This window comes from Physella acuta, unplaced genomic scaffold (genome assembly GCF_028476545.2).
Source record: "Physella acuta isolate Inbredline_101_S28 unplaced genomic scaffold, ASM2847654v3 ptg000481l, whole genome shotgun sequence".
In the NCBI taxonomy this organism is placed as follows: Eukaryota; Metazoa; Mollusca; class Gastropoda; family Physidae; genus Physella; species Physella acuta.
Genome location: NW_026732000.1, coordinates 388,653 through 407,457, shown reverse-complemented (window position 1 = coordinate 407,457; position 18,805 = coordinate 388,653). Strand labels below are relative to the sequence as shown.

General features: G+C 33.4%; 1 protein-coding gene across 1 annotated transcript; it reads left to right on the top strand.

The window, feature by feature from the left end:
* Positions 1 to 6,415: 6,415 nt before the first annotated feature.
* LOC131944100 (serine/threonine-protein phosphatase 6 regulatory ankyrin repeat subunit B-like) lies at positions 6,416 to 14,686 on the top strand. The gene is made up of 3 exons (XM_059304608.1): positions 6,416 to 6,643; positions 6,743 to 10,942; positions 14,165 to 14,686. The coding sequence occupies exons 1-3, from the start codon at positions 6,416 to 6,418 to the stop codon at positions 14,684 to 14,686; spliced, it is 4,950 nt and encodes a 1,649-aa protein (XP_059160591.1).
* Positions 14,687 to 18,805: the final 4,119 nt, after the last annotated feature.

Sequence of the window (18,805 nt, the reverse complement as noted above, 5' to 3'; positions counted from 1 at the left end):
TCACGTCAGAAACGGCAGCGATATATGGAGAACTTTATACGGACTTTTGTTGAAAATAATATGTTAGATGTTTTAAATGCATAACCACAATTTTATTTAAAGAAGAAAAATAAAAATTAAAGGCGTATTCGAATGTAGAGAAACAGTATTATTTATGCTACCGGAAAAGCATTAATATATGTGAAAAAGAACGCATAAAACTGTGACGTCACTATTGCTTATACATTAACTAATGACGTCATCTGCCGTGTTTAGAATAAAAAGAAATGAACTATTTCATTCAAATTTGATTTAGATCTACGTACACTATGAAATGTATACAATACAATTTTTCCGGCCTAAACTCATAAAAATTTTTTTATGTATTTGGATTCTAGATCTAGAGATTCTAAACTATTTCAAGACTTATTTATTTTATACAAAATCTTTGTTTGGAACTGGCTAATTTGGGATAAAAAAATTAATTTGAAAGAATAGGCATATTCGCGTAAGTTAAGATTTTAAAATGCGTGTTTCATTCTCCGTATATTATAAGGTGCCTAAATAGCGGAGATGTTAGTGTACATTACACCACGCAGGTGGTGCGGGTTCGAGACACACCAAGTCAACTTGGTTAATGTATTTTTTTAAATTATGCTCGGGCTAAACTTTTAAAAAAAATTCTTTTTAGGAATCTAGATCTAGATCTAAATTGTCGGGTGTCCGATAGGGCACTTCCCGGCGCCGCAGGCGCTTCAAATTTGGCAGGACCTTGCCTTGGGGCGACAGAACACGGGGGCCGGTTGGCCGAAAAGTCTACGATGAGGGGGTCAAAACTGACCTCGACTGACCGGTACCTTATATGAGCTATACATTTTAAAAAAATGTCCACGGAGGAACCTCTTCATAACTCTTGAGGTCGTAGACCGAGCCTCGGGCGAATTAATTAAGCATTCAAATTCTCAATGTTTTCGAGAGCCTAAGCGAAGCTGGGCAGCATGCCTAGCTATTAAATAAACCGGGATTGATCTTCGCTAAACTTTCGCTATACATTTTTAAAAAATGTCCACGGAGGAACCTCTTCATAACTCTTGAGGTCGTAGACCGAGCCTCGGGCGAATTAATTAAGCATTCAAATTCTCAATGTTTTCGAAAGCCTAAGCGAAGCTGGGCAGCATGCCTAGCTATTAAATAAACCGGGATTGATCTTCGCTAAACTTTCGCAAACATTCTTATACAACACTACGAGAGATGGCAACTTCGGATATAGACAATATTTAAATCCATTTTTAATTAATTAAACTTTTAAATATTTCAAAAAATGTCTTAGCAAATAGAATTACGCACCAAACAAAATGTGTTTAATAGTATGAAATATTTATAAATTTACATACTTTTTTTGAGAAATCGGATATAGCGTACATTACTGCTTGCTGTCAATTAAATTACTCACACTTTGACAAAAGAAAAATAATTAGATCTTTTACTTACATGTGATTTTTTTTTTATCTTTCGGAATCAGTACTCAAATTATAGGCTTTTAAAATATTAAAAGTAGAATAATTTCCACTTCCGTTTATCGGAAATCGCTGAAATTCGTTACAGAACTACAAATTTGATATATTACTTTAATATAAAACTGCATCAACCTAGCCGTAACGGTATCCTAGTTATATTATTTACAGGCATACATATATACACGCACACAGACATACGGACGAAATTGCAAAACTATGTTTTTCGACTCAGTGAGGTGTAAAACATTGAGATCTGTGAATTATTTTTTTGCATGATTACAATACTTTCTCTATACTTAGTATACGAGAAAGGAGAAAGGAAAAATCAATATTTCAAAAATATTGATTATTAAAAAAAAGAGTAGTCATTCCTTCATTCATGGTCCAAAAGCCGAACCATATAAAAAAAAATTAAATTTTAAAAGTTGAGATAATATGGTTCAAATGTAGGCTACTATCTTGGTAAAAGAACAAACACAAACACAAACGCAAAAATGAACGCAAACGCAAACGTAAAACAAACATAAAATAATTAGTTTATTAATTTTATTCAGACGCTTGAAGCTAATGTAACCATCCCTTTAAAAAGAATAGAATCGCGTAGAAAATAAGAATTGCGCACCATGTGAACGCCAAACAAAATGTGTATAATAAAGCGGAATATATTAGTACTTTATAAATTCACATGCGTTTTTTTTTAGGAATCGGACATAGCGTAAAATACTACTTCCGGTTATATGATATTACTCAAAATTTGACAGAAGGAAGAGAATATGATCTTTTATGTATATTTGAAATTTTGTTTATCTATCTGAAACAGTACTCAAGTTATAGGCTTTAAAAAAATTAAAAGTATGATAAGTGCCACTTCCAGTCATCGGAAATCGCTGAAAAGTGTAAAGCAATCTACAAATTTTATTTAATAAGTATTGTTGAAATGTCATCAGCCTAGCTGTAACGGTACCCAAGTTATCGTGTTAAACAGGGAGAGAGATAGAGAGAGATAGAGAGAGAGTGAGAGAGGGCGAGAAAGAGAGGGAGACATACGGACAAGATTGCAAAACTATGTTTATCCGACTCATGAAGTGTAAAACGTCGAGATTTGCAAAAATATGTTTTCTATATTTGCACGATTACAAAACTTTCTCTATACTTCGTATACGAAAAGTAAAAATATTTAATGTTGAGTTCAGTTTAGGCTTCCAGTTATTATATTGTTTTGGTAGACGTTTAGGTTAAGGTCAACTAAATACTAAGCCTATAAAGAAATTGAGATAGTGATTACTAAATCTGCAAATGATTCTACTTAACCATGGTTAATCAGACTTAAATATGAATGGCTGAGTTTATAATAAAACTAAACATTTCAATGTATAGTAATAATATTCGCTGATTGCCATTTCTCCCCCCCCCCACCCCCACTATGATGAGTATCTAATGTTAGAGAAACTACTGTCAAGTGTGCATATAGGCCTATATGACTAGATTAACTACAATAAGGCTTAGATGTGATAAATTTTATAGTTGAAGTTGAGGTAAATTTTTGTTTATAATTATTCTAATGCTTAAATGTATGTTTTGTTTGTGTTTGTATTTGTATTTATGTTTATGTATGTGGTTGAGGTTGTAGATAGGGCTATGGTTATGTTTCTTTTTATGTTTTATTTATGCAGTATGCTCTTTTTTATGCTTAGAAGTGTGGGTAGTGGAATGGTTTATGTTAGTGGTTGAAGTTGATATGACGGTTGGTTTATGATTTTATTTATGTTTATTATTCGTGGTTGTGGTTGTGGTGAGATTTAGGGTTCATGTTAATGTAGGCCTATAGGTTTGTGCTTATATTGTTATGTTATTAGACGTGTAATTGGGAGGTGAGGGTTTTTGTCTAATTATCTGTTCAATTATTTTGTGGTTGTGATTGTAAATGGTTATGTTTAGAGTTAAATTTAGGGGGGTATTTTTCAAATTTCGTATTTGCTTGTACACATTAATTGAAAATTTAATATTTCCCTAAATCTGGTCACTGCCGTGTATGTGCTGCTTATTAAACACACGCGTCGAATTCCATTACATATAGACTTTCCACAATAGCAACTGCAATGCATTTCAGATTAGTATTGTAAATAAATTAGTGTAAAGATTAAAAGAATAATTAAAACACGATGTAACAACATAAAATAATGAAAATATCACATACAAATATACAGAGCTGAAATAAAAGCTAAACGTATGATTAGCATTTTTCCGACAACAAGATGAACATAGAGGGCTGTTAACACACCTCATAACCCATAGTGTCTCTAACCCTCCAACTTTCACACATGTCACTGACGCCAATATTAAAGAATAAACATACTATCTGTTAGTCTAAATTTAAAAATTTAAAACGGGACTTTTGACAAAATCCACCAACCTCTGTGTTACTTCAAGACTGTCCAGCTTTCCATGTCACTGCTTTGATTTTCTCTTAAATCTAAAACGTCGTCTTCACAAGTAACTTGGAAACACTTTAGGAATCTGCAGTTACAGGACTTAGCTACTAGCTTTCATATCATTAAACGTGATAGTATTAAACGAAAAGGGCGCTAACTCGAAAATTTCAAAAGTGGATATCTATGGTTTAAACCGTGTGGTTTTCAGTTAACTGCCTTAACATTATAACAAATATAATGGAAACAAAATTTTAAATGATTTAGCTATTTACTTATGTAATATAATTTTATTCTAAAACTGTATTCGCTTTAAAACTGAGCTTAATAATACGTAATTCATTTTATGCGTTTAATCTTAGACTCTTACAAATAAAACTTTGAATATTAAATTGTATCGTTTAGTTTTATTTATTATAGTTATACAATAATGAAACAATAAAAACTAAATCTATAATTGTTTATGTACTTTCATTAAAAATGGCATTGTATTTTATTTAAATCTTAGATATATTATACTAATGGAATTTAATTTTATTAATTTAGGTATTTTAATATATTTTGTAATTGGGAAATTGCTGTGTCTATGTGAAATATTTTACGTTAAATAGCACAATGTTTTTATAACAATATGCCCAGATATGGCTTTTAGATAATTGGAAGTGAATTTTTTGCATCAATATCACCTCTTGATCGCAAACATTTTATTTATTTACATTTTCTCGATTTTTCAGTTGATACTACGTATGCTGTTTTCTAGACATTCAACTTAAAGCTTTTCATAGTATTAAAGAATTTTAATAACTGAGTGTAAACAAAATTGGTTGTATAAGAAAAATATGAATTATTTTGTTAATATGGTAATGGAATCACTACTCATCATCATTATCATTATCATTCCTTTGTGGCCCCTGGGGAGCAAAAGGCTGCAACCACACATCTCCAGCGGTTTGGTGCTGCTCCATTTATCCTTGCACATGTGAGCCCAGCTGTTTTCGCCTCTTCTTCAACCGTTACTCAGTTCAATCATTACTCAGTATTCCACAAAAAGCGCTGTATTAAAAAAAAGAAATTAAAGAAATAGACTACCTCAAGCTAACTAAAAATGAAAATAAATGTAACAAAAATATTGTCGCAATTTGAAAACTAAACACACACTCGCAGATTTTGTGCAAGCCAAAATAATTTAAAAGTTCGATAATTAGTAAGAATCGCATATATTAATGGTCTCCAGAATTTTGTACGTAATGAAATTAAAATAGATATAGCAATTTTATGAAAGGACTAAATGTACATCATGTGCAAAAAAATGAATTTGATGCATTAATGATTTCATCAAGAAATGGACACGCCACGGTCTAAGATATTCAAAATAAAAGAGGCGCAGACATTTACCATGTAAATAAAATGGGTAACAAGTCGTTAACCATTGCATTTAAAAATGGACACGAACAGGTCTTAGACATTCTTACTAACGGTGGAGCAGACATAAACTTTGTAAATGTACATAGAGAGAATGCATAACTGATTACATCCCAAAATAGACACGACCAGGTCGTACATGTTCTAACTGAAGCAGACATTCATAGTTTAAATAAAAATGGATATAATCCAATAATGTTTGCATCTAAACATGGACACGAAAAGGTCATAAATAATGTAAAAAAATGTAGAGCTAACATTAACTATGTTGATCATAAAAGTTATAGTTCATTAAAGCTTGCATCTAACAATGAAAAGATCGTAAACATTTTAATTAAAGATGGAACAGACATAAATCATGTCGAAAAACAGGGATGGAATGCATTAATGATTGCATCTCAAAACGGGCGTCTCAAGGTTGTAGATACTATAATTCAAATCCGAGGAGACATGCAAATGGTTAGTCATAAAGGACAAAATTCACTAATGATTTCTTCTCAAAATAGACAAGAAAAGGTCACATACATTTTAATGAAATTAGGCGCAGACTTTCAAAATGTAAATAAAATGGGTAACAATTCATTAACGAGTTTTTCTCAAAATGTATACAACAATGTCGTACATATGCTATCAGAAATCGGGGTGGACATTAATCTTTTAAATATAGAAGGATATAATGCATTAATGATTGTTTCTCAACATGGACACGAAAATGTCACATCCATTTTGATTAAAAATGGTGCAAACATTCACTATACTAACCATAAAGTATATGATGCTTTAAGGCATGCTTCTCATAATGGACACAACAAGGTAGTAAACATTCTACTTGAATGTGAAGCAGACATAAACAATGTTAGGAATGCCCTAAGAATTGCTTCTAAAAACGGACACGACAAGGTAGTAGATATCCTAATTAAACCTGGAACAGACATAGTCTGTGTTCGGAAACATGGTTGTAATGCTATAAGAACTGCTTTTAAAAATAGACATAAACAGGTCGTAGATATTTTAATTAAATTTGGAGCACACATAAATCATGTTGACATAGATTGTTGGAATGCATTAATGATTGCATCGAAAAATGGACACAACAATAAAGTAGAGTGTCTAATCAAAAGTGGAGCAAAAATAAATCAAGTCGAAGAACATGGATGGAATGCATTACTGATTGCATCTCGAAATGGACACGACAAGGTCGTGCATGTTCTTTTGGCAAACGGAGCGGACATTAATCATTTAAATATAGAAGGATATAATGCAATAATGATTGCTTCTCAATATGGTCATGAAAAGGTCACAGACATTTTAATTAAAAATAAAGCAAACTTTCACTATGCTAACCATAAAGGATATGATTCAGTAAGGCTTGCATCCCAACATGGACATTACAAGGTAGTAAAAATTCTACTTGAATGTGGAGCACACATAAACCATATTGACGAACATGGATGGAATGAATTAATGATTGCATCTCACAACGGACACGATAAGGTAGTAGACATTCTAATGAAATTTGGAGCAGACATTCACTATATAAATAAAGATGGAATAAATTCATTAATGATTGCATCTAGTCAGGGCCACGACAAGGTCGTAGATATTCTTGTTAAAGGTGGGGCAGACCTTGAGCAAACCGAAGAAGATGGATGGAATGCATTCATATTTGCATCAGAATATGGAAAGGACAAGGTCGTAGATATGCTAATTAAAATGGGAGTCGACATTCACCATTTATTCCAAAAAGAATGGAATGCATTATTGATTGCATCTCAAAACGGACACGAAAAGGTTGTAAACATTCTTATTAATGGTGGTGCAGACATAAACCATGTCGGATTAAACGGGTGCAGTGCGTTAAATATTGCATCCCAAAAGGGGCACTATAAAGTGGTTGGGATTTTGTTAAAATTCGGAGCAGACATTCACCATTCAAGAAAAGATGGGTATAACTCTTTAATGATTGCATCTCAAAATGGACATGATAAGGTTGTAGACATTCTCATTAAAAGTGGAGCAGACATAAACCATGCCGAAGTATATGGATGGAATGCAGTAATGATTACAAGTAAAAATGGACACGCCACGATCTTAGAAATTCTAATTAAAGAAGGCGCAAATTTTCACCATGTAAATAAAAAGGGTAACAACTCATTAACGATTTCATCTCAAAATGGACACGACAAAGTCGTACATATTCTATCGGAAATCGGGGCGGACATTAATCATTTAAATATAGAAGGATATAATGCATTAATGATTGCCTCGCAACATGGACACGAAAAGGTAACTTCAATTTTAATTAAATGTGGTGCAAACATTAACTATACAAACTATAAAGGATTTAATGCTTTAAGGCTTGCCTCTCAAAATGGACACGACAAGGTAGTAAACATTCTTATTAATGGTGGTGCAGACATAAACCATGTCTACGAAGATGGTTGGACTCCATTAATGATTGCATCTCAAGATGGACACAACAATGCAGTAGAGAGTCTAATTAAAAGTGGAGCAAAAATAAATCAAATCGAAGTACATGGATGGAATGCATTAATGATTGCATCTCAAAATGGACACGATAAGGTAGTGCATAATCTATTGGCAAACGGGGCTGATATTAATCATTTAGATATAGAAGGATTTAATGCAATAATGATTGCTTCTCAATATGGTCATGAAAATGTCACAGACATTTTAATTAAAAATAAAGCAAACTTTCACTATGCTAACCATAAAGGATATGATTCATTAAGGCTTGCATCCCAACATGGACATTACAAGGTAGTAAAAATTCTACTTAAATGTGGAGCACACATAAACCATATTGACGAACATGGATGGAATGAATTAATGATTGCATCTCACAACGGACACGATAAGGTAGTAGACATTCTAATGAAATTTGGAGCAGACATTCACTATATAAATAAAGATGGAATAACTTCATTAATGATTGCATCTAGTCAGGGCCACGACGAGGTCGTAGATATTCTTGTTAAAGGTGGGGCAGACCTTGAGCAAACCGAAGAAGATGGATGGAATGCATTCATATTTGCATCAGAAAAAGGAAAGGACACGATCGTTGATATGCTAATTAAATTGGGAGCTGACATTCATCATTTATTCGAAAATGAATGGAATGCATTATTGATTGCATCTCAAAATGGACACGACAAGGTTGTAAACATTCTTATTAATGGTGGTGCAGACATAAACCATGAAGAGGAAAACGGATGCAGTGCATTGATAATTGCATCTGAAATGGGGCACCATGAAGTGGTTGAGATTCTATTAAAATTTGGAGCAGACATTCACCATGCAAGAAAAGATGGGTATGACTCTTTAATGATTGCATCTCAAAATGGACATGATAAGGTTGTAGAAATACTGATTAAAAGTGGAGCAGACATAAACCATGCCGAAGTAAACGGATGGAATGCAGTAATGATTGCTTCTTATTATGGTCACGATAAGGTTGTAGACAAACTTATTAAAAGTGGAGCAGATATAAACTATGTAAACGAACAAGGATTCAACGCATTAATGTTTACTTGTCAAAATGGACACGTCAAGGTCTTAAATATTCTAACAAACGGAGGCGCAGACGTTCATAAGGTAAATGTGTATGAACAAAATGCTTTAATGATTGCTTCTGAACGTGGACACGAAAAAGTCATATATCATTTAATTAACAATAATGCTGACATTCATCATGTTAACCATAAAGGATATGATTCATTAAGGCTTGCATCTGAAAATGGACACTACAAGGTAGTAAACATTCTAATTAAATGTGGAGCAGACATAAACCATATTGACAAACATGGATGCAATGCATTGATGATAGCATCTCAAAACGGCTACGACAAGGTAGTAGACATTCTTATTAAATTTGGAGCAAACGTTCACAGTATAAATAAAGATGGAAAAAATTCATTAATGATTGCATCTGGTCAGGGCCACGACAAGGTCGTAGATATTCTTGTTAAAGGTGGGGCAGACCTTGAGCAAACCGAAGAAGATGGATGGAATGCATTAATATTTGCATCTTATTATGGAAAGGACAAGATTGTAGATATGCTAATTAAAATGCGAACCGACATTAACCATTTATTAAAAAATGAATGGAATGCATTATTGATTGCATCTCAAAATGGACACGACAAAGTTGTGAACATTCTTATTAATGGTGGTGCAGACATAAACCATGAAGAGGAAAACGGATGCAGCGCGTTAATAATTGCATCTCAAATGGGGCACCATGATGTGGTTGAGATTCTATTAAAATTTAGAGCAGACATTCACCATGCAAAAAAAGATGGATATGACTCTTTAATGATTGCATCTGAAAATGGACATGATAAGGTTGTAGACATTCTAATTAATTTTGGAGCAGACATTCACCATGTAATTAAATGTGGACTTAATTCATTGATGACTGCATCACGTCAAGGGCAAGACAAGGTTGTTGAAATTCTAATTAGAGAAGGAGCAGACATACATCAAATCAAAGAAGATGGCTGGAATGCATTAATGATCGCTTCTGAAAATGGAAATTTACAAGTCGTAGATATTCTTATAACATTTGGAGCCGACGTGAACCATAAAAGTAAAAATGGACTTAATTCATTAATGATTGCTTCTGACCAGGGCAACGACAAAGGCGTAGAATTTCTAATAGGATATGGTGCAGATATAAACCAAGTCGAAGAATATGGATGGAATGCATTATTTTTTGCATCTCAAAAAGGAAGTGACAAAGTCGTTAATATTCTAATTAAAGTTGGAGCAGACATTAACCATGAATCCCGAGATGGACTCAACGCATTATTTATTGCATCTGCAAACGGACACGACAAGGTTGTAGACTTACTACTTAAAGGTGGCGCATACGTAAACTATGTGAAAGATAATGGATGGTCTGCCTTAATGATTGCAACTCAAAATGGACACGACAAGGTTGTAAACATTCTACTTAAAGGTGGAGCAGACATTGATTACGTTGAAAAAGGTAGTTATAACTCTATAATGATTGCATCTAAAAATGGACACTATAATGTCGTAGATATTTTAATTAGAAATGGAGCAGACCTACACTATATAAAAGAAGATGGATGGAATGCATTAATGATTGCATCTCACTGTGGGCACAGCCAGATTGTATATAATCTAACTCAATTTGGAGCAGACATTGAACATGCTTGTAAAGATGGAAATAATTCGATAATGATTGCATCTTCTTGTGGCCACGACAAGGTTGTAGAGATTCTAATTAAAGCTGGAGCAAACCTAGAGCAAGTCGAAAAAGATGGATTTAATGCATTAATGATTGCATCTCAAAACGGACATAACCATATAGTACATATTCTAATTAAATTAGGAGTAGACGTAAACATTGTAAACAAAAATGGACTTAATTCATTAATGATTGCATCGCTAAATGGACACGACGCGGTTGTAGATATACTAATTAAAGTTGGAGCAGATGTAAATCAGACAAACAAAAATGGATATAATGCATTAATGATTGCATCTATAAATGGGCACGACAAGGTCGTAGATATTCTAATTAAATTCGGGGCAGACATTAACCACGTAAATAGATTTGGATATAATTCTTTATTTGATGCCTCTCAAAATGGACACGACAAGGTGGTAGCTATTCTAATTAAAAAAATATGCATTCAATATGCAATTCCATTATTAAATGACCGAAACAGAATAGTCCATACACATCCGATAAATGGTAAATTTTCAATGAAATTATCTATGAATCGAAAAAATAGATTGTCTCTCTTCAATGTTTACGAATTGGATGCATGTTTTATTGCATTTGAAAACAATAAAATAAACGTTATTGACATTCTTTCATTATTAAATTCTGAAATGTTTGATAATACGACTTCAACGTGTGTGTTAGATTACATCAGTTTGCTACTTAAAAAAGGTATGTATAAAGTAAATTGAGTATATATATATATATATATATATATATATATATATATATATATATATATACCATCTCCGCTTTCAGTAATTTTCTTTATGTTGAAGTAACTTACTAGATCTATATTAAATAGTAAAGTAATCATCGCTCTGGTTGATTTAGATTATCTATATACTACTAAAACTCAACTTTGTTTAAATATTTGAATATTTATTCTTTTGTTTGTTTGTTTGTCCGTTTGTTACAGGTGAGATTCTGCACTATGTGTAGAGCTGTAAAATAGTATGTAGGTAGAGAACAATTTTCTTTTTCAGACAGACTGTTAATTAAAAATTTATTTTAAGACGTTAATTAATTTATTGATTTATTCATTTGTAGATTAACCACATTAATTTTAAAAGTTCAGAACAATGAATTTACTTCTATTTACTTTTTACATCAACAATGACGGCTTCCATACCAGATTTCGTTGCCCATTTCAACGTTTAACGTGTTCTAAAGCTAATTTTCTGTCGGTTATAGCTTTAACAATGCTTCCGTTTGCTATTTTTATTAGGTTTTAACACTATTATCATTTTTTTAACATTTTTTTTTAATTTCATTAGGCATATACAACACATGTCTCTGTATCTAAAGGAAGAAAAAATTATAAATCTAGCTAGATCTAGATCAAGGTCACTAGACTTAACATAAATTCTAGATCTAGACTTAATGTAAATTCTACATCTAGAGTCTATTTCAGGCAGTATTTCTTCCAGACATTTCTCTCCGGGGGGGGGGGGGGCTCTTGAAATTTTCGGGTGGGGGGGGGTAGACTTTCTTCGAAGAGATGCCTGGAAAAAACTTAGATTTCCGGCATTAAATATTATACATAAATCTTTGTTTAGCTTCAGTGATAATCTAATTCGAGAATGCGTGTGATTTATCTATCTAGGTTCTAGATCTAGATCTAGGGTTATGGCAAAAACTACAATCTAGATCTAGACTCAACGTAAATTCTACATCTAGAATCTAGAACTAGAATCTATATACTAAATTATTTCACGCCTTAATTATTTGACATAAATCTTTGTCTGCTTTGCTATGGAAATGGCTAAATTGGGATTTAGGCCCTAATTAAAATAAAAATATTGGTAACTTTTCGCGTAACAAAGTTAATTTTTGTTTTTTCATTTTTTTTAACGTGAATGATGATGTTGCCTATCGTGACCTCGCGGGACACAGGGTAGGTGAAGTAGAGTTCACCTGTTATTTTGTATCTAATAAGTAAATCCTAAACTGGAGTTTGAGCGAAAATCCCAGCTCTTATTGGAAGTTTTTGTAGATCTAATTAGAAGTGTGATTGACGGTTCAACTTATCAGCCTAGAGTTTGCATCCCTACGTGTTAGATGAAACTCTTACTTTTAACCAAAATTGGTTTACACATATTAATGTCAGTCTTATGACTGATGACGTATCTTAACGGTTTTTGCAGAGAGTATCCCACAAATCCCCATCGTTGTTACTTTATTTTTTTTCTAGCAGGAAATACACTGGTCACTTGAATATTAACAGCAATTATGTGACGATAGGTGGATTATGTTGTCTTTTTCTCTAAATCAAAATCAAAACCAAAGTGCCTACCTGAAACATCAAATTTAACCAGAAACGAAAAATATTATTGAAAAAAGATTTTCATTTAGAATCGGCATTTTGAACTGATCTGGAAATATAACTTAAAATAAAACACATAATAACCTTAGCTTTAATACTAATACAAACGCGTACTATATTTACTACATTGCATACTTTATGTTGTCTTAGCCATACTCCTTAATATTGTACCTAAGCTCAAACTTGAGAAAAGTCTCAAGGGGGGGGGGGGGGCGCAGCCCCCTTCGACCGTCCAACGCCCCCACGAACGAAATATAATCATACAGAGGGCGCTGTGGACGTTCTAAACGGGGGGGGGGTGTATTGATCCTCTCTTAAGAGAAGCGTAAAACAAACTCTGGATGCAGACCACTTAAGATTAGACAAACAACTAAGGAAATAATGTTAGTGCCTTTTTATCAACTATATATGACGTCATTATTATTGTGCTTTTTTCAGCTTCGATTTTTAATTCTATTTACTATAGAATCAATGAAGTCATTTTGTTGTGAGTAATTTTTCGACTATAGAACTGACTATATTTTGTTTTGTTTTGAAAATGTATTATAGATGCCATGTGAGTCACGGGCTTTTACTTTGCATCTTTTAAAGTTCCTTGTATTTTCTCTAGAGCTTTCCGGACATACAGACAAACAGAATAGCGAAACCATTATTAGTGATTAAATGAACAGTGTTATTTTCTAGCCATTTATGTTAAACAAAAATATTGGAGAATGGAAAATAACTATTTGAATAATAATTTGAATCTTACAAACTACAAGTATAGAAAAAACTCGTAGAGCTTAATCATTGATTTAATTACGAAACGCGAAATATGCCAAAGTGTGGAATACGCTTTTACTAACCTATCATTATCACTATCTGTAACATTTCTTATCTCCACATTTGATGGTGGATATAATGCCTTAATGATTGCATCTCAGAATGAACACGACAAAGTGGTAGATATTCTTATTAAAGCTAGAGCAGACATAAACTATGTAAAACAATGATTGCATCTACAGATGGACACGACAAGGTGGTAGATATTCTTATTACAGCATGAGCAGACGTAAATCATATGGAAGATGATGGATATAATGCCCTAGTGTTTGCATCTCTAAATGGACACGACAAGGTGGTAGATATTCTTATTAAAGCAGGAACAGACAAAACATATGTAAAACAAGATGGAAGGAATACCTTAATGATTGCATCTCTAAAAGGACACGACAAGGTGGTAGATATTCTTATCATAGCTGGAGCAGACATAAATCATGTGCAAGATGATAGATGGAATGCCTTAATGATTGCTTCTCATAATGGACACGACAAGGTGGTAAAAATTCTTAATAAAACTGGAGCAGACATAAACTATGTAAAACAAAATGGAAGGAATGCCTTAATGATTACATCTCTAAAAGGACACGAAGCGGTGGTAGATATTCTTATTCAAGCAGGAGCAGACATAAATCATATGGAAGATGATGGATATAATGCCTTAATGAATGCATCTCTAAATGAACACGACATTGTGGTAGATATTCTAATTAAAGCAGGGACAGACATAAACTATGTAAAACAAAATGAAATGAATGCCTTAATGATTGCATCTCTAGAAGGACACGACAGGGTGGTGGATATTATAATTAAAGCAGGAGCAGACTTAAATAATGTGGAAGATGATGGATATAATGCCTTAATGATTGCATCTCAGAACGGACACGACAATGTGGTAGATATTCTTTTTAAAGCTTGAGCAAACATAAACTATGTAAAAGAAGATAGAAGGAATGCCTTAATGTTTGACTTTCTAAAATGACACGACAAGGTGGTTGATATTCTTATTAAGGCAGAAGCAGGCGTAAATCATATGGAAGATGTTGGATATAATGCCTTAATGTTTGTATTACACAATGGACACGACAAGGTGCTAGATATTCTTATTAAAGCTGGAGCAGGCATAAACTCTGTAAAACAAGATGTAAGGAATGCTTTAATGATTGCATCTCTAGATGGACACGACAAGGTGGTAGATATTCTTATTAAAGCACGATTAGACATAAACTATGTAAAACAAGATGGATATAATGCCTTAATGATTGCATCTCAAAATGGACACGACAAGGTGTTAGATGCAATAATTAAATTTGGAGCAGACATAAACCATGTAAATGAGAATGCTCAAGACACATTATTTTCTGTCGATGGGGAAAACGACACTCAAAGTTACAATATGCTACATCTCTCCACTTTGCAGTTAATCGATGTGTGTTTTCTTGCATTTGAAAAAAAGCACAAACATGTTATTGACACGTTATCTTCAATAAACTTTAAAAGTTTCGATAAAACGGCATCATCATCGTTGTTTTATTATTTCATAATATTATTTAAAAAAGGAATTTTAATGCATTAATTTTATATATATATATATATATATATATATATATATATATATATAGGCCTATATATATATATATATATATATATATATATATATATATATTACGGTCAAAGCCCGAAATCGGCTAATGCGCGGATTGGCCAATATCGTCTCCATTTGGTCGGTCAAAGACCGAAACTTTGCTTGATTTCGGCCTTTGGCCGGCCAATTCGCGGACTGGCCATGGTGAACCGGCCAAAGTCTGAAATAGCTCTTGATTTCAGCCTTTGGCCGGCCAGTCCGGGGACTGACCATGGTGAACCGGCCAAAGTCTTAATTAGAAGGTCATCTGGCTAGGGATGACCGGCCAAAGTCCAAATTAGAAGATCATGAGCAGGTTTTGGCTTTTTTTATGCCGTAGGGATCATGAAATTAAATCTTTATTGATTACTAATTAAAGAAATGACAGAAACATTCACATTTTTTTTTACTATAGTCTCAATCAATCAATATTATTATTTGTTACAACAAGTTGAACTTTTATGACATTTAGAATTACATAATAGCTTCTAATTTTTACACTTGCAGCGATTTGTTGTGCACTACAATGTTTTTCACAAACTATACAGTGTCTGTTGGCCACATTATTGTCATGCAACTGATCTGGACGTTCGGCCACGGCAGCAGATGATTTAGCTTTCTTGTTCAATGTTCTCAAGATCTTCCTCAGTAACTATTTTATCGAGAGCCTCTCTTGGTAGATTTGAAGTGCTAAGTCCCAATTAATATTACTTGTTTGGATGCAAAACAAAAGTCCCACTTTTGCTTTGCATCCAAACAAGGCTTCGTATGGCAATTGTTGGATTCCGTGATGAAAAGAACGATTTTTCATAAATTGAATGAATTTCAGACTCTCAGCCCAATGAGCTGATTCATTTGTTTGCATCCATGTCATCATCATGTTTTGAACATCATGGTTGGCACGTTCGACTGAACCTTGGCTTTGGCTATGCCATGGTTTTCCGTGAACTAGTTTAAGTTCAGGCCACACGTTCTTTGATTCAGAAATAACTTGATTCACTAATTTTCTGCCATGATCTGATTGAAGCACACTTGGGGCACCAATAGTCTTGAAGATATCCAGCAGCTGGTAAGCAACTTTTTCTGCTCTTTTGGTTTCCAAAGCTCGCAACAATATGAACTTGGTTAAATGATCCTGGTAACTGAGTATAAACTTGTATTTGCCGTCTGGGTTACTTTGCATATCAATAAGATCCACTTGGCATCTTGAGTTAAATTCTTTAAATATCAAGGTTTTGGAAACAAGACCTTTCTTGGGATTAGACAATTTTGTCTGACAAGGCTTGCACAACCGAAGATACATAGTAATGATTTCTTTGGTGATATTTTTGTACTTTCTCTTCAGCTCTTTTTCCATCCGTGTACGACCTCCATGTCCGACTTTCATTTCAAGTGAGTTTCATTGATCAAGTCGAACAACTCTTCAGAGTGCACGAAGTAAAAAATAGCATTATTGTCTTCTGTTAGTGGTACAATAAGTTTTTCTTTACCGTCAACTTCAATAACATCATATTTGTTTAGTCGACGATAGTCAACAGTTTGTTTTGTCTGTTTTGCTTTAGCCTGTCCATGGTTTTGTTCTTTGATGATTGTCATCAGGGAGGAGGCTGTCACATACAGTTGGAGCCCATATATGAAAACTAACATGGGTCTACATTTATTTTCTTTTGGCAGCCATCTGCTATGTCTGTCTCATGGTCTGACGGCCCTTTTGATCCATGTCGCCTTGCATATAGAATGCTATACAAACAAGAGCTAAACAATACGTTACAATGAAAACGCAACCAAAATAATGAACACGCGATCACAACTTAGTCTAGATAGAACATTGGCCAGGACATCCCGGCCAGTGCGCGCATTGGCCGGCCAATGTACAAAATACGCTGTCAAGTTTAAGCGCTTTGGACTTTGGCGAGTACGTCCAGGCCAGTGCGCGCATTGGCCGGCCAATGTGCGAAATACGATCTTAGTGCTAAGTTCTTCGGGCTTTGACCGTAATATATATATATATATATATATATATATATATATGTATATATATATATATATATATATATATATATATATATATATATATATATATATATATATATATATATATATATATATATATATATATATATATATATATATATATATATATATATATATATATATATATATTGTGACCTACTTAGGTCCTATCTTTTTAGTTGACATTTATTAATCAACCTGTGGTGCAATCACCGGTATTTTTCCATAGTTTCAAGAAAGATGTACCTGGTACTTTTCTATCACGAGATGTGGTGCAATCCTCCTGTAATTTAGATTCGTTAATTCGGACCTCGGCGATGGCCTAACCAATAGTCTTATGACTTGAAGGTGACCTCCCGTGTTTCCTAAGTTTTTTTGTTTGTTTATTTATCTTGACTAAACTATAGCATGGGATAGTGTGGTTTAATTTGGGTTACATTTTAAGCTCTGTTAAAATGTATTTTAAATAATAATCATTAAAAAAGTTTTAAAAAACCCACGTTTTCTGATTGAACTAAAAAGTAGAAAATAAATACTATACATACAATAATGCAAGCGATCACTCTACTATAAGCTATCAAAAACGTGGGTCGCCGAAGTAAAAGTTATATTACTATTGATTAGATAATACTATTGACTTTTATTAGGGAGCTTGTAGAGAGTCAACAGTATTAGAAACTGTAAGAAAATCACGGCGCCCCACGTTTTTGATAGCTTATAGTAGAGTGATCGCTTGCATTATTGTATGTATAGTATTTATTTTCTACTTTTTAGTTCAATCAGAAAACGTGGGTTTTTAAAAACTTTTTTAATGATTATTATTTTCTACTTTTTAGTCTTTGTCTGTTTGTTTGCATTAAAATCTTGCTATCGATTTTATCTTTTCACTTTTTTTTTGGGTAAACGAAGACAACTCGTAAAAAGACAACTCGTAAAAAGACAACTCGTAAAAAGACAACTCGTAAAAAGACAACTCGTAAAAAACATGTTGTTTGAATACGTTACTGACTAGAACACATAGATTTGAACCCGTGTCGAGTGGGATAGCAATCGTGTGCCCAACCACTCGACCATATCGTCTCCCCCAAACTGGCCTACCTCCTGTAACTTTAAACTCGGTTCAAGCTAAATTCTCTGCCCCTAAGCCTGTGGCGACATGTGATCGTTCGCTTCACTGCGCGCGAGGTACGCGTCGCTGGTTTTTTTTCTAATGGCTAGCAGAGGATAATTATATATATAGATTATATAGCGGTCTAAAATGCTCAATACAATGTTTCCATTGATCAATTTAGTAATAATAACAATTGAATATTCAATGGTCATCCAAAAGAAAGCTTCCCTGAAAATTTCAGCGCGCTAGCTAACTGGGAAGTGCCAGAAATTTCGATCGCAAGATTTGAT

Coding starts and splice junctions, on each gene's coding strand:
- LOC131944100 (XM_059304608.1), top strand. CDS start 6,416: ATGATTGCATCGAAAAATGGACACAACAATAAAGTAGAGTGTCTAATC. Junction 6,644..6,742: donor CTCAATATGGTCATGAAAAG/GTCACAGACATT, acceptor GGACATTACAAG/GTAGTAAAAATTCTACTTGA. Junction 10,943..14,164: donor TCGGGGCAGACATTAACCAC/GTAAATAGATTT, acceptor GGACACGACAAG/GTGGTAGATATTCTTATCAT.